This window comes from Moschus berezovskii, chromosome 24 (genome assembly GCF_049115385.1).
Source record: "Moschus berezovskii isolate FMDL1 chromosome 24, NW_MosBer_1.0, whole genome shotgun sequence".
NCBI lineage: Eukaryota > Metazoa > Chordata > Mammalia > Artiodactyla > Moschidae > Moschus > Moschus berezovskii.
Window position 1 is genome coordinate 39,609,893 of NC_142483.1, and position 27,924 is coordinate 39,637,816.

A 27,924-nucleotide genomic window follows, 5' to 3' on the forward strand; every position below is an offset into this window, starting at 1 on the left:
AGTCATATCTATGAGAAGCCAGTGGTCAGCCCACTTGTCCCGGTCCAATACCTAAGACGTGCCCGTCCAAGGACTGTGATGGAAATGTGGGGGCTGGACAAAGAGGATGGTGACAAAATTTAAATCATGATCATTTAGAAATGAAAGAAATTATCTTTTACTGTGGTGTCTCCAAATGGGCCAGCAGTGTTTCGCAGAGTGTTATTAATACGTAGTATGGATAGTATAATTAGTGGAATATTAAAGAGGATCACCAGAATCATGGTAGAATACGTTTTCGTGTGATTCTTGTGTCTTTCTCACCAATGTATTCAAAGTTAATAAACTGTAAAATCAGGGCTTTGCAACCATTCTGTGTGTGCAAGGCCTAGCCAGCTCTGCTTTTAATCTATAGATTTAACCGTGTTTAAAAAAAAATAGTTACCTCCCATCACTAAACATCTCTAAGATTTACCCTGAATCGCTCTATAATTCATAGAATATATTCATGCCCCTAGGCCCTGCTTGAAGAGAAAGCATAGTTATTTTGTATATTGGCTGCTCTATTACCTACTGTATGATTTTTATTAAGATATTTTTGATTTAAGAGTCAAGAGTTTTGGAAAGAAATTCAGAGGCCAACAGTTAGTGTGAACGAATGTCTCAATTTATTTAAAATCCAGTTTTCTTCTGAATAATGGTACCTGTTACATTATTGGAGAGTTTTTGACCTCAAGTAATATCAGGATTTTCATTTCTTATGAATCATCAATCCCCTGTTAATTACCAGTGCTGCTTTTCTCTAGGCAAATAAACTATTAACATTTCCAGCTACCAGTGTTTCTAGTAGGAGTTTAAATTCGAAAAATGAACTAAATATTAATGAAACATAATAAAAAAAAATCAAGGATCCTCCATCTATCATTAAATATGCATAACTGTCATTAATCCTCTTTGTTTTTTCTTTCTTTTGAACTTGGTGCTAATAAATCATTTCATTGTCCCTAATATCACTCAAGTAGGCACTAATCACTGTGGAGGAATCTAGTCTCTTTAATCAATAGTATCAGGATTTGGAATATCTGGGCTGGGGAACATGTTGGTCTTACTGCTTGCTTAAATTGAAGCTGGGTCTGATTTATCCCAATGGTAGTTTGGACGCAAGACCCCCCACCCCCATTCAATGGTATAATGAGTCCAAGGAGAGAATTTCTCCTAAGCTGAGTTGATAGTTTAGCTTTTAACCCAACTCTGTCCCATCCTTTTCTGAAAGGACATGGTTCTTGATTGGGGGATCTTGCCCTCATTAACAGCTTAGTTCAAGTTTTCTCTACAAGGGATCACACAGGTGCCATTCAGGGCTCTTGGTTCAGTGACCTACGAGGTTTTTTGTTTGTTTTTTTCTTGGCCACACTGCGTGGCATGAGGGATCCTAGATCCCGAATCAGGGTTCGAACCTACGCCCCTTGTATTAGGAACAGGGAGTCTTAACCAGTGGACCACCAGGGAAGTCCGGACCTGCGATTTTTGATACCTGGCACGTAAACAAAGTGTGGTGGCATCCTGCCCAAGATGTCAGGGTGCGGTGGTGTCCAGAATGCCCACACCTCTCATGGCGGTTGCGTTCTAACGATGCTCCAACCCGAGTCAGCGATGAGAAATACAGTGACAAAGCTTCTAACACTTGGCTCGCTTGTATTTCCTGTTCTAACATTGCCTTCTTTTTCTCCCCCCTTTTTTTTTCCAGCTCATCTCCATTGATGAATTGGATAATGCTGAGGTCCTAATTTCATATTTTTGTGTGTCCCATGGTGATGTTTCCATGACCCTCTCCCAGCGAACTCTGTGACCTGTCCCCTAGTCTGTGTAGCATCTAGTATCTGACTTTGTGTAGCATGCCTCTGGGAGTGAGTCAAGTTCTTCGTGTCTGTGTTAGTGTTTCCCATGAGTTTGTTTGCCATTTGTCCTTGGATCCCATCTGAATCTAGATCAAGATTTTCTAAACTATGAGAACATTTCGATTATTCACTGTCTAGAAGCTCAACTGAATTTGTGGTTGGCGCTGGCTATTCACAGATCTCTGAAACTCTCTGTATGTGAAGCACTCATGCAAAAAGAAATAACTATATGGGAATAGTTTGCAAGTAATGAAAGAAAAAAACAAACCACTGCTCTCTTGGTCTGCATGTTGGAAAGTGTTAAGGGTGAGGGGGTCACAGAAAATTTTGTCAAAGGGCAGAGCAAATTCTACAGCGATCTCGAGACTTTTCAGCTGCTGGCTTGAAGTGGAATTCAGGATATACTATATCCTTGGCTTCTCAATTCTGGCAAAACCACCTAGAGATCGAGAAACTGAAATGTCATCTGATGGTTTCTGTACTTAGGTATCAAATGAGTTTCGTTTACTCAGAATTACCCTGGAGACTCACGAGTGGCCAACTTGTTTGGGATTTGAGGGCCTCCTAAATATTTTCTCTCTTGTAAATATTTTACAAGATTTCTTGCCACATCTATGGAATGTGATACATGTTTGGTAATTGATAATAGAAAGGATTAATTGGGGGAATTAATATATGTAATTGAGGGCATCTAATTGCTTAGGAAAGGGAGGCACATTGGAAAAATTTCTATCTGACTTTTAAAAATTAATTTTCTGGTCTACTTCTTTAGATATCTGTTTGCTCTTTTGCTTGACCAATGGATCCCTTCTTTTGATGGAATAGAATACCAAATAGAATATAAGCCCTGCTCTAATAGCTCCTACCAGGATTTCAGAAATACTAAGAGATGGTTCAGATACCCCTAAGGAGAATTTTAATCACAGACTTTTTGAAACTGAAAGCGACATGAGTGGTTATGAATTTGGTCAGGTCCCTCAGGAATGGAGGAGCTCAGAGAGGTGAAAGGAGTGGTCTTAGCTCACACGGCTAGATAGCGGGCTCGGCTGCTGGCCTGGAGGGCTTACTGTTCAACCACAGTGGATTCTGTGAACCCAGGCTTTTCCTTAAATCAGTCAGCATGAGCAGGTGAGGAGGCCGTGCTTCTCTGGGGTGAACAGAAAGCAAGAAAAACAGCAGGTTGTCCAGGGGTTCAACCCCTTTAACTACAGTGATTTTTGCGACTTCCTGTTTAGTTCTCTCTCTTCAGGGTTATTTGTTTGCCAGCAAAACATCTAATGCTGAATCTTCATGCTGGCAGCCTTTGACTCTTCTTCTTTCTACCTAGAGTTGTAAATGCTTCCCTGATTTGAATTTTTCCTCTAGAATATTAAGGTTGAGTTCCTATTTGTTTAAATACAGATGCAGTCAGGAAAGGAAAGCCTTCCCTTATCAGAGTCTGCAGTGTTATTAATACACTGTTTTGCACCATAGTAATCATTTGATGTGTTTGCTTGCTCAAGATAGAACTTGGGTCTCCTGGCTGGGAGTTTATTGCTCGCTTATGGAAAGATTCCACAGTTGGAGCAGGTGTGTTTATAATTATACGCTAGGAAATAGAATACTGTCTGTTTATAAAAGAAGAATGTTCTGGCAGCCCCTTGGATTCTTTGAAAATTCCCTGAGGAAGCAACTGTGGATCCCCTCTCTGTTGTTACCCCTGGCAACCATCAGTGCCCTGGGACACCAACACTGTCCCCAGGCCCTCAGGCTGTTGGATCTGGCCTTCTCAGCAGAGATGCCTGATCGCCTTTTATCATCCATGGCTGTTCTGGAAATGAGTACAGCTCCCGAGGTTCCCCCTGCCAAGCCTTCTGTCCGTGTGTGCGGGTGGAAACCAGCAGCCCACAGCTGGAGTTCTGCAGCAACTCCATGAAGAAACTTAATGAGAGTTCACTCTGGCCCACGTTACAGGCAAGGCCTCCCACCTAAAAATCGCAAACCAGCACTTCAGACTTGAGCCCTGCTGAGGAATAGCCCCTGAGCCAGGGTTATGACATATCTGGAAGAGCCATGATCCCCGGGATGGGGAGGGACCGCTACTCTTCAATGATAAAGGCCTCTTGGGCATTGTGAGAGAAGAGGCGCGGTGAACTGCTTGGGAAAGTCGCCCAGCATCTTCTGAGTCTCTGTTTGTGCTCTGAGGAAGGAGGGTGACGTGAGGACAGGGTCAGAGTCCCTGTAAGAAGAGTGCGTGGTGGAGGCCTTCTCAGCTATCTCCTCAAGTGAAATTTCATTTGAAACCAGGAAGAGGAGGGTTTCCTTTTTTTTTTTTTTTTTTATGATGATGATCATTATTTTTGTTGTTGTTACATATCGGGAGGCAAGGTCTCCATCATGACCAGCTGATTTTACCTTGGGGTGCAGGACGAGGGCTGATGAGGGGACAGGTATAGAATGTTTCTGTCACCCCCAGAAAGAAAACACCCCACGACCCGTTCTTGGCTTTAAACAGACAGCGATGACTGCTCAAGACATTAGTTTATCTAACACTTGAGTGCCTGTTCCATTTCAGGTGCTTTGCTAGGGGTTTTGGATCCAGCGGTGCCCCAAATAGGCACAGTGTCTGCCCTTCTGGAGTTTACGGTTTTGCCAGGGCAACAGACAATATTGCAAGCCAATGTTAACTGAGACGTGTAGGACGGTAAAGTACAGGGAATCATGTTATTGTTCACACACTAGGTCAAGTCTGACTCTGTGACCCCATGGACTGCAGCATGCCAGGCTTCCCTGTCCTTTACTGTTTCCCGAAGTTGCTCAGGTTCATGTCCATTGAATCGGTGATGCTCTCTCTTAACCATCTCATCCTCTATCACCGCCTTTTCCTCCTGCCTTCAATCTTTCCTAGCATCAGGGTCTTTTCTAATGAGTTGGCTCTTCACTTGAAGTGGCCAAAGTTTTGGAGCTTCAGCTTCAGCATCAGTCCTTCCGATGAATATTCAGGGATGATTTGCTTTAGGATTTGGATCATGAGAACATGGGGTCACAAGAATATGTAATTTAGGGACTAGGACCTGAGCAAGGAGGTCAGTTCCCACCAGGCAAGGACCACTGGCAGGGGAGCCTGTTTAGTGACTCACTGCAATGGAAAAGCGAGATTGGTGCTCCCACTCCTTAAGATGACTGCAGCCCACCTGTATCTGCCAGTATTGAGTCCTCGGCTTCTGCCGCCATGCCACCAAGAGCTGTTTCTGCAAGCAAGGGAGGCCCCTGTCAATAATAAAATTCAGCAGGGGGGGCGAGGGGGGAGAAAGAAAACAGAGAAACACAAGAATTATTCAGTTTCACCTTCAGGGGGCGTTCTCATGACGTCCAAGCCAGGCTGGAGGTGTCCTACTTTTTACATCGCTGTGAACTGCTGGGTTGGGCACCTGCCAACACTCAGGCGGCAGTTACATAAGAGCTTCTTTTTTTCCTGGAATTTAGGCTCGCTGCTGATGTGTGACCTTCAACAGTAATTGCCAATAAATGCAGCGGGGCTGTTTACTGTTAGACACTGGCAACCCTGGAGCCAGCGAGCTCAACTCGGAGCATACAGAAGCTATTGCAGAATCTCAGGAAGTTTTTTTGTTTTTTTCTTTCTTTTTTTTTTTTTAATGCTGAGATGATTCCATAATGATTGAAGCTGTATAATTCAGTCAAGTCAGAATATGTTTTTTAAAAAATGATTTTCACTTTTGGGTTCAGTTCTGATTAACTTGTTCTGTAAAATATAGGTAGAACTCCATCCTCAGAGCCAGGTAATGCCTATGTCTTGTTTCAAAAAGCCAATGCAATTAGTAAAGGGTATTATGCTAGCTGATATGACGATTCAAAGTTGTCCTGCTAAAATACTAGGTAGCTTCTCTCTTTGCTCAGCTTTCTTTCAGGTGTTCTGTTCTCTTAATGTGGTTTACAAAGGCTTGTGAAAGGCAGGACCCAGCAAACATATTTGCAAAACCATTCGCTGTTTGTTTATTTTTTCCCTCCTCTGAGGCGGAGTGGGTGAAAGGAACTGAAGACTGATTCATGGCGTTGGAGATGATAAATTCTCTTTGCTGTGCTGAGAATTCGGTCTATAATACAGTCTTATTTCTTCTTCTGTTGTTCTTTTTCTTGTTGCTTTGGGTATAAGGTTGGGTTGTTTATTTGATGTTCAGTCTCATTTATTGAATGGTATTCAATGCCTGCTAGGGGTGGTCCATGAAAGGAAGACATCTTATTTCAGAGGAAGATTCTAGAAGCCTAGGGGTAGGATTCTTGTTGATGACAGCAGGAAGCAGAGTGTCTGAGTGTCTTTGTCGTGTGTCGGCCTGCATGGGGCACACACAGATGTCTGCTTATGTGTATATACAGTGTGTATGCATGTGAGTGTGTGCCCTTGTACACACACCACAGATAGGAACCCTGGGAAGCCTGCAGGCTTCTTTTTATTTAAGAATGGCAAAGTATAATTTCCCTACATTTGTGGTAGCAATTTATCCCTGGGTAAAATGGTAGGTACATTATGTGCAGAAAGTGAGCGTTTCGACGTCTCCTGCATGAATCTACTTGCTGCTCTAGCGCTGTAGTTAGGGTAACCAGTTGGGATTCTCTGACTTGAGATTCATTTTTGAATTTCTGCTTCAAAGCCAGTCATTTGAAATCTTTTTTTCTATGAAGTTTGATCTTGCTGACCTTGTCTAAAAGCTCTGGGAAGACTTAAGATCCAAGAAAAAATGTGAAGAGGCAACAGAGGGCAGTAGTCCGTTTCAGAGTTCAAAACCAGATAGCATCAGATCACTGCCAGTCAACTGTTGGTTTAGAGAGACTTCACCTTGACTGGAGGTGTCAGCACCTCAATATACTGACTGGTCCTGGGGTGAGGTGGTTAAAGACAAGACGTGGCATACTCTTTTTCTCACAACAGTCTCCATTCCCATATGGTCACTGAGCATGATCTTTTGTGTTAAAAAAAAAAAAGTTACTTTGATAATAAAAATGTGCCGAGAAAATCAGTTCATTCATTTACCGACACTATCCTTTGCTTTGGGTAGTATATATATGTATTTATGTAGCTTATGTTGTTATGACTTGAACATATATGGCTTATTAATATGATTATCTTTTCCAAATTGTGGCTGACTGCCATAAAAGAGTCAATCCTCCCAGAAATACAGCTGAAATCCTCTTAGGAGGAAGTGCCAATAGAGGCTGTTGGTTATTTTGCCAAATCATATGGCAGGCTTGGTTTGGCCTTCTCCATGCCTGAAATCATTCTGGGTTCTATTGGGTTGTGTTATTTAGGGAACTTAGCTGTTTGATGTTACGGAATAAAGTTTACTGAAAATATACCAAGCATAACTTAATGTTTTAGCTGGAAGGAATCCTTATAATAACTGCTTCAGTCTCCTTGAACTACAGGTCAGGCGGTGGAAGCACAGAGAGGCTCAGTGACTGGCTGAGGGTCACATAGCACCAGTCCCTGCATGAGTCGCCATCGGGCAACTCCTGTCCATTGTTCTAGATTTTTCCATTCTTTTTTATGAGTGGATGACATTAAAAAAATTGTCCTTCTGTGTAGTGGTTCTTGAAGAAGCAAAAATTTTATGTTGTCTCAGAGGTCTTCCTGTAACGTTCTAGGAGAAAAGGGTCATTAATCTTAATTTTCATTTCAGAAATTAAACAGCAATATGACAGCAGTTTAGGGAGGCAGTTGAGTACAAGTACAATCATAAAACATACCAGAAACCACTGGTCTCTTGAGTGCTTAAGAAACAACTCTGTGAACATTATGAAAGCATTCAAGATGCTTCTTTGGATATAAGGGATATCAAACAAGAGAATTTTAAAAAGACACATGAGTTCCACTCCATCTTGTTCTTTAACTATTATTTTGATTGGCAAGGCGGTAAGAGGGTAGCTGTGTGGCTTCCTGTAGTAAGTCCATGTCTGTAATCCTTTTGTCCTGATTGTATAGAATCGGCATGAAGGATATGTTGGTGGAACGTGGCCAAAGCTGACTGTAAATGATAGTACTTCTCTCCATCTGTGTCTCCGACTGCTCCAAAGCGCCTGGGAACTTGCCTTCACTCTTCTTTCCCTCGTGTGTCCTTTCTGCGCTAAGGGCAGATGGCACGTGTGTGTGCAGAACTTTACTTCTTCAGCCTAAAGCCTACAGGACGCAGGGGTGGAGTTAAAATGCAATCTTGGGTCACGATATCACTTATATTATCTGGTGAACACATTCCCCTGAGCTCTGGTTTTGTTTCCCTCACCACCGTCAAGTCCTCTCTTCACACCCTGTGCCTCCCGACCCCAACAGGAAGCTAAACACATTGGAGAGAAAGCTGCTTCTTGAGGCAAGTGGAGTTGCATTCGTGTCTGAGGGCTCTTCTGTCCAGAACTGAGTGAGCAACTCTCCACACCTGCCTCTTCGTCCTTCATAAAATAATTTAATCTTTGTGCTTAAAGAGATCCCTTATATCTTTACTTCATTTTACCTGTTGGCAAATAGAGGAAAGAAAAAGAAATTATTAGGTTGCAAAATAACAGTCTTATATTAAGAGCATTTTTTCCATCTTGGGGATCACACCATGAAAGGGGTATCAAGTGTTGAGCTGGGTTGTGACCCCACAAGATTTCCCAGCTCCCACCCCCACCCCATGCTTTTAGTACCTGCTCCAGCTTACCGCCGACAGCCGCACTCTGGCCTCGGGAGGGGTGTGCTGTGTCGCTGGAGCCCCGCCGAGGGAGGCCAAGGTCACTCGGTGGCAGTGTGAGCCTTGGCTTCACTCCACGGCCCCAGACCGCACCTTGAACCCGCCAGCCATGCCTGGTGTGTGACCGCGGCCCAGGGCGGGGTCCGGAAGTTCCATCTGACATCTGTCTCTGCCCTGAGCATGTGTCCTTCGGTGGCCAGATTCATGGCGCTGCCATCACGTGGAACTGTGGACCTTTTCAGCCGCTGCACGCATCCTCTCCATGGCCAGTCCTTTCCCTCTGGGCCATCATCGTGTCTCTCATTTATGGGTTGGACATAATGAAACTCAGGAGTCATCAGAGGTGTGGGGTATCCACGTGGTATGGCAGGGAAGGCGGACCGGGGAACCTTGTATCCCTGGAGCCCCGAGGGAAGTGCTTGGAGGGAGGAGAAACCAGCCAGGAAAGCTGCAGCCAGGAGCCTTCCTTTCTCCTCCCAAAGCCACAGGAGGGGAGAGACTTTTTCAGTCCCTAAGCCAGAGTGTGGGGTGTCACCCTCTGATGCAGGGCCAGGATGTGAGGAAAGGAGAGGCTGGGAGGATGCACGTGCCCAGTGGAGAAGCTCGTCATGGGCAGGCGGTGGTGCAGACCTTGCAGGGGCTTCGAGCCCCCAGGAAGGGGGCTGCACCAGAGGCCCCTGTGGTCATCATCCGCCCACCCTCCCTTCCCTGAGCCCCAGGGGGCATGTGCTGGATCACTTTTCCTCTGTAGACAGACAGAACAGAGATGTGCAGTGCCTCTGCCTTTGACATCTTTCATTATTGAAGACATAGTTCCTTCTTGATCAGTGCTAGGCTTTTTCTTTCTTTCATTTAAATGTGTTTCCCCATCTCAGGCCAGTCGTCTCTCCCAGCGCAACCACGTTAAGTTCATTTTAGAAGTGAGGGTGTCTTCTGCCCTCCGCAGCTGAAACCCCCTTCAGTGGGTTTGACAACCCGATCACCTCATCGTCCATTTTGTCCCCAAGTGTTGGTCTGTGGACTTCTTTGTGGTCACCAGATGCACGTGCTGTAACTAACCTGCTTCCTTTTACTCCCAACTAGCTTCCCCAAGCTCCGGATTCTGAGAACTCCACCGAGGTGTGTGTCGCTCACCTGTATTTGCGAAGCCAGCAAATTCGGGCGCTTGTCAGTGTTGCCGTTTGGGTGTGACCTGTCATGGTGAAGTGTCTGTCCCTTGGGAAGGTGCAGGAGGGACACGTCTAGCCTGGCTGGGACCTGATCATTGATACAATTGGTTGGCCCTTGGCCCTTAAGTTCTGAGGAACTTAAGCCACAGTATCCTGCTGGTGAAGGCTCATGATTCTCAGAAGGTTTTTGCATAAAACCCTTCATTTCCACCTTGAAACGTTTGGCCGAGAAACTCTGGACGGCCCAGACCTTTCTGCTATTACACAAAACAGAACTCTGGGTCCTGCGCAGAGGTGAAGCAGATTTCAAGCTTGGGATATCTGTGTTATCTTTTGGGTGACGCTGCTGATGAAGGTGTAGTTTCACGGCACACTTTCTGTTCTTCCTGTCGCTAGCTCAGCTTGCTAAATGTGGGACTAGAATTCATTAAGGCGTCTAAAGTTACCGAGAAGCTTTTTGTGGGAGGCATCCTTCCAAGGATCAAAATTTACTCTCCGAAACTGTTCTAGAATCACAGGAGTCAGACCTAAAACGTGTGCTCAATCTGAAAGGAGATCTTCGAAATGAAACTGATGATCAAAGAGCTGAGTTCCAGTGGGCATGCTTTGTAATGATCAGTTCTCCAATATTCTAATCAGAGCTCTTCAGCATCGATAGCCTTGATTCGAATGCTGTGGGCTGGGGCGAAGCGTAGGTCTCACGTATGTTTTGGGAGCGTATGCATTGATGTCCTCATGCATGTGCTGAGCAGTAATCCATGGATGAGTCGTATAAGGACCTGCCCGGTTGCATCTTGCATTATAACCCCTTTTTGGGTTCATGTAAATGTGCATAACATTGAACTTCGTTTTCGTAATGTTTGTGAAAAATAATATTAGCCAGACATCATTGTCATGTGCCTGCTGGTTTCACACGGTGCTCTGGGGTTGGGGATGGGCTGGTTGTTCGGTCGTAGCCAGGGTCATGAGCACTGGTGTCTGTCTGGGGAAAGCCACTCAGGCCTGCGCTCCTTCCGTGTCAGCCCTCACTGTGTACGCGCGCTCTGTGTATTTCATCTGTGACCGATCCTGAAGATGAGGGTGTCTTGGTGTCGTACTTAAATGGAATTTCTGCCTGCTTAGCAGGAGCTCGAACCGAGTCCACCGCTGAGGCAGCTGGAGGATCATAAAAGGGTACGTAGTCCTGGGAGCTGGCAGCCATGACCACAGCTCCGCCCTCAGCCGGACACAGGGAGAGTTTTTGTTGTCATTGTTGAAGCATTAATTGGTTCAGAACCAGTCACAGCCTTTTGTATAAATGAAACTAACTGATGGTTCTACATATAATCTTCCTCTTCATGCACTGCTTCCAGCCAGTCCCCAAATAACAACCAAGTCACTTGTCACATCCTCTCTTCTTTTGCTGGGTTAGATTTTTCCTTATGTGTAGCCTTAAAAAATTTTTTTTTTTTTTTTTTTGTGAGTAACTGGTGATCATTGTGGATAATGTATAGTAAATAAAAAAGTATAATGGTAAAACTGTCCATAATTACACTACCTGGCTATAAAGCTGCTAAAGATTTACTATTTCCTTCTGCCCTCTTTTTGTACACGTGAGGATATGTGCCAACACACACACACACTTTCATTGTCACTGGGGTTCTTTCAAGTGTACAACGCTTGTTCCTTGCTTTTGTCATGTATCTGAGTATTTTCTTTGACAGTCCTTGAAAGTTTACAGCTGCCTAAAGTTCCCACTGATTAACAAGTCTTCTGTAATATTTTCCTTCGAGGGAATGAACAAGTATGTGGTATGTGCACAGGTCGATAGACGCATAAAAGGGGAATTTCTAGGCCAAAGGGTCGATCCTGTCTTATAGTGCTAAACCATTTCCCAGAAGGCTACATATGCCATCCACATGCTGACTACTGATTGCGTCTTACCCATCTTTGGAAAATACCAGATATCCTGGTTCTCTGGGTGTCTAGCATGTGCCAGTCACATGCTAAGACTTTTACACGCATTCACAGCGTAAATGTTTATAAATGCCGACGGTGACCCAGGGACACAGCCTGAAGCCCCATTTCACAGATGAGGAAACTGAAACCTAGCGAGCTTGCATACCTTAGCCAAGTCATGGGGTTAGGAAGTGAGCAGTCATGACGAGAACTGCTGTGAAATTGTGGTCATCAGCGTCTTGGAGAATGTTTGCCTGGGCCACCTTTGTTAAGCTCACAAGCTTTCAGTACCTGCCGAGTCCCATCGCTTCTTGGATCCTTTCCTTTTTCTTGCCATGGTTCTTTCTCAAATGATAACCAAAGATGTTCTTCTAGGAAATTGATAGTCAGCCCTCCCCCCTCCAGATCCCAGTGCCTCTCACTGTTCATTGATCAGGGGTACCTTGCCTTCCTGCTTTTTCCACCCCTGCCTGTTCCTCAAAGTTGTCCTGGGTCTTAGAAGTAGCCGGTAAAGGCACATAGCTGTCCCTTGTGCCCTAAGTTGGGTGTTGCCCCAGAGCATGAGCTTTGGAATTAGAAACTGGGTCAAGCCTGCTTTTGCCAGGCACTCACTGTGTGATTTGGGGCACTTTTAACTCAGTTCCTCCTGCTGTAAAATGGGGACAGGAGTCTCCGCCCTTTACTGCTCTCTGGACTCTTCTCCACAGCCATGTACTGGAGGCACTTAGCAGGGTGGCTGGACTCTGAGAAGGGATGTTAGTGACCCCAGTGGTCACCTTGCAGACTGAGATACGGCAGTGATTTGATAGAAAACAGGAGTAGGAAGAGGAAGGTATTTTTAAATCGAGGCACTGCCCTAGTGCTGACTAAGGTGTGAGAGGCTCACTGCTCGTGTGAGAGGCTGATCTTTCCTGAAGCACCTGACTTTTAAGTGGCTGGAACCTTGGAGCCCAAAGGTCACTTCTCTCCTTTGGAATCTTAACTCTTGGTGCCCTGTTCAGTGCTGGGCTGTATATATCCACACAGTTTATTAGTCACTAGTTTAATGGACAGAATGAAACTCGTGACTTGCAAGGCAGGAACTTGGTTTCTTGCCTCCACATCACTGACCTGCCATTTTTTCACCATTTTTCCCTGAAACTTAACTGCAAATGAAACTTTGCCTTTCTTTTCTCAGTCTTGGGTAATCATGCGTGTGGAGTTTCTTACCATGACACAAACATCTGATATTTGTTTGCATACTGTAGGTGTAAACTGCTGGGGAAGAAAACTAGTCTTCTTTTTGGAAAAAAAAAAGGGCTGCATGGCCAAATGTGAGAGCTGGAGAAGTGGTGGTGTTTGGGAAGTGACATTTTTTGCTTCAGCTCTCTCAACCAGTACTCTGTGAACAGCTTAACGCTGTTGAGTAATTTATATTAAGATGAGGAGGAATGCTTTTGTCTGTAGATTTTAATTTTTCCCAAATTAAACCGCGAGCTCAGAAAAACAGAATTTGCCTTGAACCTAAGTTTTCACGCTAGGATTCACATCACTTGTAAAGATGCTTATCCATTTTCTGTCTGTCCCCCTTTTTTTTTAACCTAAAATTTTCAGTATTTATTCTTTCAGAAAAGAAACAATTCTCATCTTGTTCTTTTTTTTTAAAGCAAGCCCCACATGTTCTCTTTTCCCCGCTTGCCTTAAAATGTATTTACTTTTGGAGAGAAGGTGAGGTACTTATGTGCCAAAAACCTTATAATTAAGGGGGAAGAATTAAAAGTTTGTGGGGTGGAGCATGTATGTGTGTGTGTGTGTTTCCATAATGAGCACATTTTATGATATTCTCTTACGGGGGAAAATGTACCATTTGATGCATCAGTTGCTATGGTAACCACTAGGGTTTGTCTGTGCAAAGAGAGGCAAAATGGTAATGTGAGATCCCTTAGTAACTTCATTTCGGCATCCAGGCTACACAAATGTGAAGTTCCTGTTCCTGAAGTCCACGTGTCCCTGGAAGGCACGTGCTTCCTTCCCTACCTCCTGCCGCCTTGATTGCAGATTCACCAGGGTCTCAATGATAAGACCCTGCAAACCTGGAGAAGCAAAAAATGTGAGCCAGTCCGGTCCTATGTGGAATCCTAGGGTGAGGGCTCTGGTTGAGTCTTACTTGACTAGTACATGTCTGTCGGCTGGTGACGGTCACTCCGCTATTGACCGTTCAGCCCTGTGATCTTCCAGATTCTTTCCACGATGGAGACGGGGACTGTTCTCCATGGCTGCAGCTCACTGGTCTTAGCCCAGTCATTTCCCTGTCAAACAGTGTTCTTATGGTGCCCCAGAGGATCCCATAGAAAACTGGGATGGTTTCCTACCAACCATCCCTCTTGGGAGAACTCAAAGTCTGTATCTTCTGAAAGAAACTCCAGTAGCTGCCTCGTTGCGTTGACAAAGGGACATGGTATTTAATGTTATATTCTATGTGAAGGTGACCTTGTCACTGCTCTTCTTGACCATTCCTTTGATATCTGTGTTTCTTCTGTGAAGTCAGCCTTTTTAAATCACCGTTCTCGGTGACTCTTTTGCAGAGTGTTGATATGTTTGTACTGGTGCAAAGCTATGTCCTTATACAAGAATGTGGTTTCCTAAGCCATTAAAAGATATTATACTGAAAATAGTTTATTTTGAAAGTATTTTTAGGGATCACAAATAGCTTCCCAATTGAAAGTTCTCTCAGAATTTTGAATTTACTGATGGCCAAGGTACGAAGTGGTTTTCTTATCCTAATGACAAGAATTCTCCTTTAACTACAGTGAGATGCGTATTTGTGGATGGAGTAGAGAGAAGAAAAACATCTTGTCTTTCATTTCTGAACTTTTTCATTGAAAAATCAGGCTTGCCTCCCTGCTTCTCTCACTTTTCCTGTTTATCCCATTTCCCCACTTATCCTTGGAGTCTTTGACCAGCAGCATGAATTTAACCAAGGAGAAAAGCGCACTGGGCCACCTTGGGCCCTCGTGTCATTTTGACGGTGGGACTGAGTTCTCTGCTTTGTCCTTCTTCCCCGGCCCTGCCTGCTCAGGGCACCCCTGGCCTCCACCATCCTCAGGACGCTCTGCTTCCTCGCATCTTGTCTTGCAAACACCGTCCTCGAAATCTCCAGACTTACTCTTGAAGCTTATTAACAAATCCCTTCTACGCTCTCCTGACACTCGGTACAGTCGCAGGTCTCTTCGAGAGAACTCTGGAGTCTCTATTTCAGAGACCAGCTGTACTGCAACGCACCTTCCCTCTGCTAACTTCTCACTCACCTCTCCCCGGGGTGTGCCAGAGGAACTCCAGGACTTACTCCTTTGTCCCTCAGAAACAGTCCAGGGAAATTCATACAGCCTTTAACTGGTAAAAAGTTCCAGATTGGCGGGGCGGGGGATGGGGGGTAGGGGGGTAGTCCCTCAGCGAGACTGCTGTGGAACAGAGCTGAGAGTGAATCCTGCTGCTTTGCCAGTGTGCGAAGTATTTGGGAATAGATCAGAGTGGTTTCTTTGCTCTGTTTTGGTTGGAATTGTGGAAAGAGTTGTTTTATCCCCTGCCCAGGATTCTTTTAATATTTATATTTTTTTAAAGTTTTTTGTCATGGAAATGTTAAAAAATATCCCCAAAATACATGTTTTGAAGAGTTTTGAGAACCCTTATTCATAATTCAGATTCCATGACTATCAGCTCATGCCCACATTTATACCCAACTAGGCCCTTCCTCTCATATTCTTTAAAAGAAAATCTCAAATGTCATTTTCATCCATGCTGCTTGTTTGTTGATTGACATGTCTGGTATCTGCCAATAATTTATTTTCTGTTGCATTTATTTTCTTTACCATTTGGCTCATTGACTATTTCTGTAAGAAAGGCTTACTTTCAGCTTGTGATTTTATTACTCTGATAGCGTAAGATCTTAGAACGGTTGGAAATAAATCCTGTGGTTAGAGGTACATTTTTATACTGCTGTTTGGAAGTTGACCTGTAAATTTTTTAATTTGTCTGAATCTTACTGACTTACCTCAAAGGGACTTTTTTATTTGTTTTGTTGTTTTGTTAATCCTAGTTATCCTTCCAGATTCATGTTCTGTCTTTATCAGTGTGAGAGAGTACTTTCAGATATTTAGTATTTTAGATTGATGCTTTTTTATGATCTGATTTCCTGAGAAAACATTGAAGAAGTTAACTTTAGAAGTTTCCAAGTGCTCTTACTAATAATTTATTCATGGAGTGAGACTGAGCCAATTATAACTGGGTACCCCTGTGTCTTTTTTTTTTTTTTTTAATGTGAGTCGCGCAGTTGTGCATTAAATTCAGAACCTGATTTCATTATCCTGTTTGAATTAAGGGTGAGGCCCTCAGGCAGATTTTGGTCAACCGTTACTATGGAAACATCAGACCTTCGGGAAGAAGAGAGAGCCTCACGAGCTTTGGCAATGGCCCGCTGTCGCCAGGAGGACCCAGCAAGCCTGGGGGAGGAGGTAGGCCCCATGGTGTGCTAATGAGCTCACGTGTGAACTGAGTGTGCCACTCCAAAGCTGCGTGTTTCTGCTTAGCAGGTTGAGACTCTGACAGATGCATTTGGGTTGCTAGTGTGTTATTTTAGCAACGTGTTTTGTCTTTGGTCTACCATCAAATTGGTGTCTAAAAATGTCCCCCTGCAGTGTGATATTGGCTAAGGCTTTCCCTGTCTTTCCCATGCAGTGAACCTCTTGGGGATACTTGAAGGACTCTGTGAACTTGATTGCAGATTGTCTTGTGGTCATTCAGACTCATGTTTCCCCATAAGATGAGGATGCTGAAAGCCATCTTTCATAACACCAAGGCGAGGGTTTTCCCACACATTTTACCTCCTTCATCTCCTTTTCTCCTATACGTTACCCACTGTCTGGTATTAACAGAGGAAGGGGAGCTTGCTAGGGCCTGGGTGGTAATTTAAAGCAGGTGTATCTAATCCTAGTGTCCGAGCTGTGTGCCTCCCCAAGTCTTAGGGGACTTTACACACACACACCTGTATTATTTTTGTTCAGTTGCGAACTCATGTCCGACTCTTTGCAACCCCACGAACTGCATGCAGCTCGCCAGGTTTCCCTGTCCCTCACTGTCTCCCAGAGTGTTCTCACACTCATGTCTGTCAAGTCGGTGATGCCATCCAACCATCTCATCCTCCCTTGCTCCCTTCTCCTCTTGCCCTCAATCTTTCCCAGCATCAGGGTCTTTTCCAGTGAGTCGGCTCTCCGCATCAAGTGAATCCCTGTATAGGATTGTTTTAAAACACATCCTGAAAGTGTCCAAAACATTGTGAGCACAGTGACAGGTAAAAGCTGCAAAAACATTGAATTCAACTGTGGGCGATGGTGTTGGTTTTAAGGGGGGTGGTAGCTCCATGCTCAAAGCACAAATGTGAGTTGCGTGATTCCTAGTCTGTGGTGATGACTCTTGAGAACGTCTGGTCCTTGCTGGGTTCTGCTCATAGCACAAAAACACTTGGTGCTTAATAAATTAATCCCAGCAACCTCTAGGGAGGAATCTTGGGCTTCTCGCCAAATGAAAATGTGGAGCAGAAATGCTTCCAGAGAACCCCAGAAACAGATCTTAGCTTCTCGTCCAGTAGTTCCCAGTGATTGTCAAACAGCTGTTTCCCCCACAGTGTCTCAAAACTATTTGTCTTTAAGAAGCTGTCAGAGAAAAGACGTGACATCCAATGTCCACCTTGGATGACAGGTGCAACAGATTCTAGGTAGTCAAGGACAAGCAACATAAGGAGGTGGCATTTGAGTTAACCCCTGCAGGGAATGACTTATGGTTTTCTGTTTTTCAGAAATGGACTGCCCCATTTCCCCATGTCCATTAATATTTCCATTTTTGCGAATAATAATGTGAAGTTCTTCAATCATGTGAAGTGCTCAAGCTTTCTAAATCCAGTTGGAATCTGTTCCACTAAGCACAGGCCCTGTCTTCCTAAGTATATTCATCTGAAGCTCAGTGAGGTGAACTTACTTTGGTTCATTCCCCTACCCCCAGCTCTTGACTCCGTGCCAAGCTCTGAGTCTATAGTGAATGAATGAATGAGCAGATGCAAATTATGTGAAAGGATGAGTTTGGGGCCAGGGTGGTTTCTTAAATAGAGGGCTGAAGTGATCAGTATAGGCTGTGCTTCTTAAGAGTGCTTAAGTTCAGTTTGTCTCTTAAATTTGGATCAGTTCTTAATTCTGGCCCAGGTCATTGTATTTTGACGTAAGGGAGAGTCTTGGCTGGATGGCTTTAGGTCTTTTGCTCAAAATGTATTACTCTTCCTTCATCCAATCTGCCTGCATTCAAGTTCCATCTCTATTACTTACCAGCTGCGCTGGGTGTTGTTGGACAAGTGACTTCATCTTGGTGCTAATAATGAGTACCTGCCTTGTGGGCTTGTTAAAAAGGTCCAGAGCGATGGTATCATTAAACTGTTGAGTGCATAAAATGTTGGTATGCAGTAAGTATGCAATAAATGTTAGCTTCTCTGAGTGAGGTTGATAAGAGGAATGTTCCGTCTTTCCAGGGGGAGGTTCCGGATCCAGCCCCATGAGCAGGGGTGAGATGAGCCTGGCCGAGGTTCAGTGCCACCTGGACAAGGAGGGGGCCTCCAACCTGGTCATCGACCTCATAATGAATGCATCCAGTGACCGAGTGTTCCACGAAAGCATTCTTCTGGCCATCGCCCTGCTGGAAGGGGGCAACACTACCATACAGGTAGGAAGCAGCGTGGCCGCTGGGGAGCATCCCTGGAGGGTCTGTTCCGGGAGCCAGAGGTCGGTGGCACTGATACTGGTGTACAGGAGAGCTCCTTCTTAGGCCACAAACGTCTATTGTTCTGAAATGCGAATTCTCTTGCTCCCTTGCTGCGATCATTCAGTCATCATTCAGACTTGGTTCTAATACATGGGTTACATTCTGAAATGGCTAAAATGCTGAGGATGTGCAAAGGAAATTGGCCTGGGATTTGGGTGGTGTTGGAGAAGACTCTTGAGAGTCCCTTGGACTGCAAGGAGATCCAACCAGTCCATTCTAGAGGAGATCAATCCTGGGTGTTCATTGGAAGGACTGATGCTAAAGCTGAAATGCCAATACTTTGGCCACTTCATGCGACGAGTTGACTCACTGGAAAAGACTCTGATGCTGGGAAAGGTTGGGGGCGGGAGGAGAAGGGGACGACAGAGAATGAGATGGCTGGATGGCATCACCGACTCTGTGGACATGAGATTGAGTGAACTCCGGGAGTTGGTGATGGACAGGGAGGCCTGGCGTGCTGTGATTCATGGGGTCGCGGAGAGTCGGTCACCACTGAGCGACTGAACTGAACTGAGGTAATCCATAGATGTGTGTTCATTGCATGATTGAATGCATTATATTTAGATTGTAATCCAAGATCATAGAGGATCCCATCACCAGATGACCAGAAGGAGTCTGAACTGTGTGTGCTAATTAGACTTGTTATATCTGTGAACTTGCCACTCTTGCTAACTGTGTATTTATCTTGTAAATGAAAAGCTCAGTAAAACTGAACCAATTTGAATAGGTGCAAAGAGGGGAAAGCCAGGCTAGGTGAGTCAGACATGAATGGATGGCTTTTTGTTGGCTGGTGATGATACATATTTTAAAATAATAATGAGTAGCATTCTTAGACAAAGTCCTTAAAGAAGCAGTTTTAATAGTATTTACATAATTTTCATGTAGACGTGGCCGTGAAGATGATTCTTCTAAATATTTTAAAATATTTGTAATACTCCCTTCTTCATACACTCTTCATTCTTCGTTGGCTCTGAATAAGGGTTTTCTTAGCTCTGTGTGTGTGTTGGTACGTACATACACACACACATATTTTGGTAATAGCTTTTGATTGAGATATAATGTATATACCACAAAATTCCCCCTTATGTATATATTTGACTTGGCCTTATATTTTTGGTCTTGAATTGAAATTCAGAATCTGGATTAATGAAGCTTCGGTCCTTTGTGCAAATGTATCAAGGGCTTTTCTCCTCGTGAGCCTGAGACGGGGTGCCTGGGTTTCAGCCCGGCTCCTCACTCAGCCCGGCGCCCTGTGCCCGCACGGTGGCTGTGATCACCGCGTCTCCTCACCCTCCTGCCCCACCTTCCCCAGCACACACTTGGGAAGTTCATTGTGTGTGCTGCCCTCAGTTGAGGCTTGTACCATGGGAGAGTCCACTGCACTGCTGAGCTGTCCCATGGGCACCTGTGCCCTGTAACCTGTGGGGTTGCCGTTTGAGTCTGTGCCACGTGAGTCTGGCTGTGACCCATGGGGGGGGGGGTCCTGTGGGTCCCCTGGTCGTGAGGATTTGTGCACCCACGGCCATGGTCCTGCTGTCTGGGTGCTTGTGCTGGCATGGGAGCGGGACTGGAACGCTCCTGGTCTCTGAACCATGTCACTTCCAGGGATCAGAGCAGTCAAACGAGACATTTACTGAGCACTTACTGTGTGCATGGGGCTCCACTAGCCACTCCCAGGCCATGGTTTCCAAACACTGGGGCCAGTCAGTCTCTGAGAATTTTCTCCAGGCACAGGCAAGTGTGGAAATGAGGGCAGCATGGTCAGTTTCATAAATCAAATGTATGAGTTTGAAGGACCATCTGACCAGTTTATTCTGAGGTTATATCCTGTCCAATTTATTTTAAGCTCTGATGTCTTTTCTCGGATGAAGTGGTGTTGATAGTGGTATTTTTTTTCTACTGGCCACATCAGAAGTTGGAAACCCTAGGTTATTCCATCCCCTCCTAAAAAGCAAAAAAAAAAAGCTGTGCTAATTTGCTAATCCTGGAAGCTCAGTCTTCAAGCAATTGAAATCTCGCAAGGGTATAAGACTTAGTATCCTTGCACATAGGAAGAATGGCGTGCGGTGCCATCTAGGAGGCGGGAAGGATACTATGGACCCCCCCAGAAAGAAGTAGCTACAGCTGTGTAAGGGGTTGGTGAAAGGCTTTTGGATGACCTGGGCTCTGATGGATGGGTGTGGGTCTGAAAGTTGGAAATTGTGCCAGGAGCTGGGTCAGATGCATGGCGAGGAGGCCCAGTGGTGCAGGCGTGGTCAGTGCCCTCACGGGACAAGGCTGGGCCCTTCGGAGCAGCCGAGTTGGTGGAAGAGACAGGACTGGGGATATATTGGGGGCAGGCAGCCCCTCAAGGGGCCTCAGAGCTGTAACGAAGGACTGCAAATCTGACAGATAAATTGAGCGAAGCAGAGTCTAGAAGGAATCCAATAATTTAAAAGAAGCACAGTCCAACGATTTAAAAGTTAATCAGAAGTTATTTGGAGAGAGCTAATGAAAGCCTTTCAAAATGAATGTGTGGTAGACTTGGTCATATAGTGAGAAAGGATATGTTTTAGGAGGTGCATAGGGGATATTTCGGGGTGTTGGAGATGTTCTCTGGTGTGGCTTACCTGTGGTGGTTATGTGGGTATAAGTCTATTCTAACAGAACTGGTGTGCTTTCCTAGCACAAAGTTCTGCTGCTGCGAAGTCACTTCAGTCATGTGCGACTCTGTGCGACCCCTTGACGGCAGCCCACCAGGCTCTGCCGTCCCTGGGATTCTCCAGGCAAGAACACTGGAGTGGGTTGCCATTTCCTTCTCCAGTGCATGAAAGTGAAAAGTGAAAGTGAAGTCACTCAGTCATGTCTGACTGGTAGTGACCCCGTGGACTGCAGCCCACCAGGCTCCTCCGTCCATGGGATTGTCCAGCACAAAGTTCTACCTCAAGAAAAATGGGGAGAAAAAAGTACCCTCAGCCTGGTGAGGACAGGATGTCATGAATGGAAACTCTGCACCTTCCCGCCTCACAGCTGGCACCTTGGACCCATGTATAGCGAGTGCCTGTTGGCCGACGTGTCGCTGAGGGGATGCTAGAAGTGAGGTCAGAGGGTCCCCACCCCCACTGGCTCTGGAGATTTTTGACTGAGTCTAAATGACAAGACACCATCAAGTAAGGAATAAGGAAGCCTGGGGAGGGCTCGAGGTGGCTGAGCCTGGCTGGCATGGCAAAGTCTTGAGTTACTGGCGAGCTGCCGTGTTTTTCACAGTGTACCCCTGATGGTGACGGCAAGGCACACAGAAGCTGTTTCTCCCTCAAGTTCTTTATCTTGTAAAGTAATTATGAATATTAGTTTCATGTTTTCACACATTCATTACTCATATGCTCAGGCTCCAGATGAAATGCCACGGTGGAGTTCCAGGATCAGCCTCTGAGGGAGTCGGGCTGCTGTCTCTTGGAGGAGCCACCAGTATGCTCATGGATGGGTGGGCCTGGATGGGGTGGCCTGCAGGCCAGGAGGGGCGGGCACAGTGCTCAGCATACACTGGTTCACCCCTGATGCCATCTCTCTCTCCTGCCATCTCAGGGGTTGCTGGGAAAATCTCACTCACCGCCTCATTAGAAATCTGTGGCTCCAGGAAAACTGATTCTAGCCTGGAACTGACTTGTGAGACCACCCCCTTGTGAGCTCTGAGCTTCTCTTTCTCTGCAGGAAATAATCTGGAATTCAGGTTGTCCAGGGCCAGCTGAGGACAGACATTCTGTCCTCCGGGGGAGTGATTTCAGTTTGGTCTTGCTTTGGAGAAGCTGGTTCAGGGGAGTCAGTGAGCAGCTGGGAAGCTTGTGTGAGGCGGCCGCGGGCTGCAGTGGTGACTGTTAATGATTGCTGAGGGCCATCGGCCGTGACCGGCAGGCGGCTTCCAGCTGGAGCTCACTGCCCCCCGGCTCTTCCTGTCCAGCGTGCCGTGTCCCCATCCCAGGAGGGGGAGTCAGGCTGTGGTCAGTGGGCTCCCCTGGATGCATGCTTTTCAGTGACAATTGGTGGACAGGGCAGTCACAGGGGAGTGTGCAGGGCTGTCCAAGAAGACGGCTGCAGAACAGCCCTTACCTTGACCAGCATCTCTTCCCAGGATGTACAGCAAGCCTCAAATGGAGAAGGGTCTGAAAGTCTAGTTCATGTGGGGTTAGGACAGTCATCCCTGGGCTTGTGTCCTCTGTCTGTCAAGCATGAGACACATATGCAGGTGGACTCCTGGCTTCCTTACTGCTTTGGAACAGGATTTTTTTTTAAGCAATTTAGATATTTTCTTAAAATCCAGCAGTGATGACTGGCTGGCTCCATTTCTGAACTCTTTTCTTCCCTGACTTGTGAAAATAATGATTTAAAGTATGGTGATTGGACCAACTGTGGTACGTCCTTGCAACAGATTCCTACTCAGCAATAAAAGGGAATGAACTGTTGATAAATGGGCTTACGTGGGTATACCTCAAAGGCCTTATGCTCAGTGAAAGAAGCCAGTGTCAGAGGTGACGCCCTGGATGGTTCTGTGTACATGATATTATCAAAGGACAAGGCTGTGGTGAGGGAGAACGGAGCAGTGCTTGCCAGCATAGGGCTGAGCGGAGACTCTGACTTTAAGGGAACAGCTCAAAGGAACTTTTTGGTGATGCCACTGTTGTGTGTCCTGCTTTGGACACACAGATCTATACATGTTTGAAAATGTGTAAAACTGTGGGTTCGATCCCTGGTTGGAGAGCTAAGATCCCACATGCCTCTTTGGACAAAAAAAAAAAAAACATTAAAAAAACAAATGTGTAAAACTGCACACCGAAAAAGTCAGCATGATCATTAAAAAAAAAAAAAATGAAGTAAAAACCATAGTGATGATAGTGACCACCATTTATTAAGGGTTTTCTGTGGACCGTGAGCTCTGCTTAAGTGTTTCCTCATCTACCGTGCCATTTGATCCTCACAGTCTCCCTAGGACGTAGGTGCCTGATTCTCTTTTTTTTCAGATGAGGAAACTGAAGGCCTGAAGGGTAAGAACTTGCCCCTCATCAGACCAGCAGTAAGTAGCAGAGCCAAGACAGGCATCAAGTCGTTTTCAGGGCCTGGCCTTGGAATGCTCGGTGCTGCCATGTTCTACTGGTTCAAACCAGCCGTGAGACCAGCCCAGCTCCACGGGGAAGGAGAAAGGGTTGCACCTCTTGCTGCAAGTTGACCACGTACACCAAGAAGAGAGGGAGTTGTGGAGGGCCACCCTGGGCTACTGGCCCCCAACACCCCTGCTGTCATTAGCTGACCACCTTCTGTGGGTCAGTCTAGCCCCTGAGTTGGGTGCTGCAGCTAGAAAAGAGGGGTACCATTGTCTCTGCAGTGGAGGAGCTCAGTTCTTCCTGGAAGTTCAGTCCCATTTCTGCAGAAGTGTCAACTCCTGACCTTCCCCTTTTGATGGTGTATGAAATTCACCCTTGTACTGAGGATGGGTCACGGGGGACCAGAGTTCTTCAGAAGCTCTAAACTTCATTGTCCAGACCTCAGTGGATTCAATTTATAGGAATTCAAAACTAAGGACCTAGCTGCCTGCTAGGAACCCTGCCAGGGAGAAGTTGCTCCCTTGTTCTGAAACCTTGTAATTATCATTTAAGCCCTGAAATCCCCCAAAGCTGAATGGAGGGTAGTTCCTGGCCTGGCATAATGGGTTCTGAGTCTTCCAGTATCTTCTGTCCCTGCCCTGGCTTCTCTGATGGTAATAATGTCTGAAGATAACGTCTCCAAAACTTCTACCTGGGTGCCGTCAGAGTGGCTCAGGCTTCACAGCAGACCCTCTGCTCACAGGCAGTGGTGCCCCTGCCCGGGGGTTCTCCAGGGACGGGTGACACCGGGGAGGCTTGGGATCAAGCTTCTTTTTAAGAGAAACTCCTTCTGTCTTCCTGCCCTCTCTCGTGCCACCTTGCTTCCTGCCAGCCCCCAGAAGAAATCTTTCCTGCTTGATGTTTTGTAAGCGAGTGGGAAACTATGAAATAAGCATTTGCTTATGAATTAATTTTTGGCACACGCGGGACTCAGCAAGTCTCATGGCACCCGCATATCCGTCCTTCGAGTCCTTGCCAGTTTCTGTTCTGTGTTCGTTCCTCCTGAGATGTTCCCACCAGCGCCCGGAGGGTGCTCCGCCACTTCCTCTTCCCTGAGGGAGGGCGGAGCCTGGCCTCACCTGGGGAGCAGGAGGAGGAATCTTTGAGCACACCCAGCGTTTGGTTTTTTTTTTTAAGCACATGCAGATGTTCGGGGATCTGTGTGCTAACATGACCATAGAAAAACCCCACAGCAAATAAACAGGACAGATCAAAAAAGAAATTTATTATTTTTTTGCTTAATTGCTTCCGGTTGCAGAAGCACAGTGAATTTTATGTATCAAATGGCTGCCCACGGCTCTTCCTATGCCAAGTCTAGCCTACAGACACACCCAAAAAGGATTTTCTCTTCCGCACGTACACAGCTTGAGTTGGAAAATGTGAGAAGCGCTGTCGGGAACCTGGCTGTGGGTTCAGCTGAGAAAGCTCCCTCGTCCAGTGGCCTTTCCGTCACCACACACTGATTTATTTTTTATTTTTTGAAGTTGGCTTAAGACATCATCCCAGGAGCCAGTTTAAGATAGGAAATCTCCCATTCCCTCCAGAAGAAGTCACTGCAAGAAGGCATTGGGGTGTGGGGGGAAGCACGTGATCTGGAGGCCCGCCCTGACCCCAGCAAGTGGAGAGGAGGGTGGGGAGGGCGGTTTCCTTAGCCTTTGCTGGAGATGGAGGGCCAGCTGGTGAGGAAGATCAGCCTTGGTTTGACAGAGCACCACCCCAGGAGGAGGAGGAGATTGGTGTGCGAGCGAGTTACAAGTTACGTAAAAGGGTGTTGTATTTGGCAGGGGAGTGAGAAATGAGTCACTGGTGAGCGGTGTTTTCTGACCTCGGGTTTTATCCACGTGGGAGGAGAGCTTGGCCAGCAGTGGAGTCGGGAGACTGCTGTCTCCCTGGCCTGGGGGAGCGGGTGTGAGAGCCGTTGCCATGACAATAAGAGGAAGGCAGGTGGCTCAGTCCCCTCTGCCCTTCGGCTGAAGCCATGCAAGGTCCGGATGGCGAGGCTGCCCAGCCTGGTTCAGGGAGAGGCTGCAGGCACTGCCAGTCAGCCATGCTTGGAGAGTGGGTGGTGTGGGGTCAGGGAATTTGAGGGACATTGCCCAGAAGGGCGGGCAGAGAAGGGAGCTTGGCCTCCATGGTGGAAACACCTGGGCCAGAGTCCCAACCCTGCCCTTGCCAATGGGGTGACCTTGGACTTTCTCCGGATGCTCAGAAACTCGGTTCTCTCATCTGGGAGTTAGAAGAACTGAGTCCCTTCCTTACGCAATTGTTGAGAGGATTTAATGGTCACGTAGGGCTAAGAGTGCGCATCCCAGTTGAGTTGCAGGAATAGGACTGCCCCGGCGCTGGTTTGGTGGAGGAAGGCCAGTCTATCCCACCTCATCAGCTCCCTCCGCAGGGCTCAGGGCACAGTCCTAGCCCTCACCACCCATCTCCTGCACAGGGAGGAGGACTATATCCATCCCCACCTCACAGGGCTTCTGCGATGGTTGCAGAGGGTGATTCACTGAAAGTGCCTCACTCAGGGCTCAGGTCATAGAAGGACCTCAAAAGGAGGTGGCGATTATTTGTATGAATGCTGTCTTTATTATTTAAAATGCGCTTTGTTTTATATCAGAAATCCACCTTCTGTCTAGTGGTTGACAATCCAGTGGGCCTGGGAGGGTGTGCTGGTTTATGATCTGCTCACATATAGTTCCCTTAAGTCCCTCTCACCGTGTCTGTATTTGAGATGATTTTAGAGATCCAAGAGGGTGGGAGGCGTCCTTGCCTTGGGTTCTAGTTACTTCCTCTGATAGACATTCTGGGTGAAATGGAAAGCAACGGGCAGTCCAGTTGCCTGCTCCCTGACCCAGGACTTTTTTTTCCTTCTCGGTTTTATTATTATTATCGTTACTACTTTTTGGTCCTAATCATCCTTGGACATGGGCCCTTCTTCCTCTGCATTCCCAGGAAACTGACGTATCATTGAACAAGAGTCTTCTGGGATTATTGGTTTAGATACATGTTTTGAGGTGAAGACTCAGGATCCACAAATAGTTCCCATTGTTGGGAATATAAGACTTGAAGGAATTCTCTCCCTCCTGCCCAGCTGTCCAAGTGATGGGGCCTGGATGCTGTAGGGACCTCCTATAGTTCAGGTCAAGACATTGCTGCACAGAACATCAGCGTGCGCCTTTTCACTTGGGTAGGGAAAGCTCCTTTCAAGGGTAGGATATGCATGCTGGCTTGTGCTGGTGGAGAAACTAGAGACCCAATGTTGTTTTTCTTCTTTCCTGAGTAGCAAAGCCAGTAGTGTAGGCAGAAATGGACAGTTCCACACAGCTGTTCTGGCCTTCCCTAAGGGAGGGGAAGGACTGCAATTGACAGGGAGTTGGGAGAGATCTTTGGATGGGCTTCCTAGGTGGCGCTAGTGGTAAAGAACCCACATGCCAATACAAGTGACATGAGACTAGGGTTCGATTCCTGGGTCCGGAAGATCCCCTGGAGAAGGGCATGGCGACCCACTCCAGTATTCTTGCTTGGAGAATCCCATGGACAGAGGAGCCTGGCGGGCTAAAGTCCGTTGGATTGTACAGAGTCAGACACGACTAAAGTGACTCAGCACACAGACATGCATTTTGGATGCAAAGTGTTAATCTCCTGCTTTCCTACAAAATCCACAATCCAGTATTAGTTTCTAAGAGGAGATGTCTTCAGGAGCTCCTTTGGGTTTTCCACGGTCTCCAAAATTTGACTAAGAAGAAAAAATTTCAGAAAATTTGAAAATAGTTGTCCCACCACTGTATCCTGTTAAATCCATGATAAATCTGAGTTATCCTTCTTTCTTTCTCTTCCTTCAGCTCTAGCAAGAGGTTCTTCCTAACTTTCCCTAGTGCCTTCAAAGGATGGAGTTCCTCTTACAAACTTCTAAGCCCACACCAGTTTCTGCTCTGTTGGCTCATGATACCTTAGTCCAGGCCTTGGAAAACTATGGTCGGCAGGTCGAATCCAGCCGGGTGCCTGCTTTTGTAAATAAAGTTTTACCGGAACTCAGCCAGCCCTCCAGTAACCTTTAGTGTCATCTCTGGTCACTCTCATGCTGCCGGAGCAGAGCTGAGGGCTTGCACCAGAGACAGAATGGCAGCAAATCCTAGAATATTTACCATTTGGCCTTTTACAGAAAGCCTCTGCCAACCCTTGTGTTTTTTTAATCTTTGCTGACTAGATAGGAAGCTGCCTAAGAAAAAGAACCATGTCTTTTTTTTTTGCTCTACTGGGTCTTTGTTGC

At 46.2% G+C, this 27,924-nt stretch overlaps 1 protein-coding gene across 1 annotated transcript in view; it reads left to right on the plus strand.

The window, feature by feature from the left end:
* The window catches only part of ITPR1 (inositol 1,4,5-trisphosphate receptor type 1), a 360,426-nt gene that overhangs the window by 227,977 nt on the left and 104,525 nt on the right, over window positions 1-27,924 (plus strand). Inside the window, exons 39-40 of the mRNA XM_055414365.2 lie at window positions 16,061-16,193; window positions 18,254-18,444. Of these exons, the coding sequence (XP_055270340.1) occupies window positions 16,061-16,193; window positions 18,254-18,444 (324 nt within the window). The remainder of the gene's footprint in view (window positions 1-16,060; window positions 16,194-18,253; window positions 18,445-27,924) is intronic.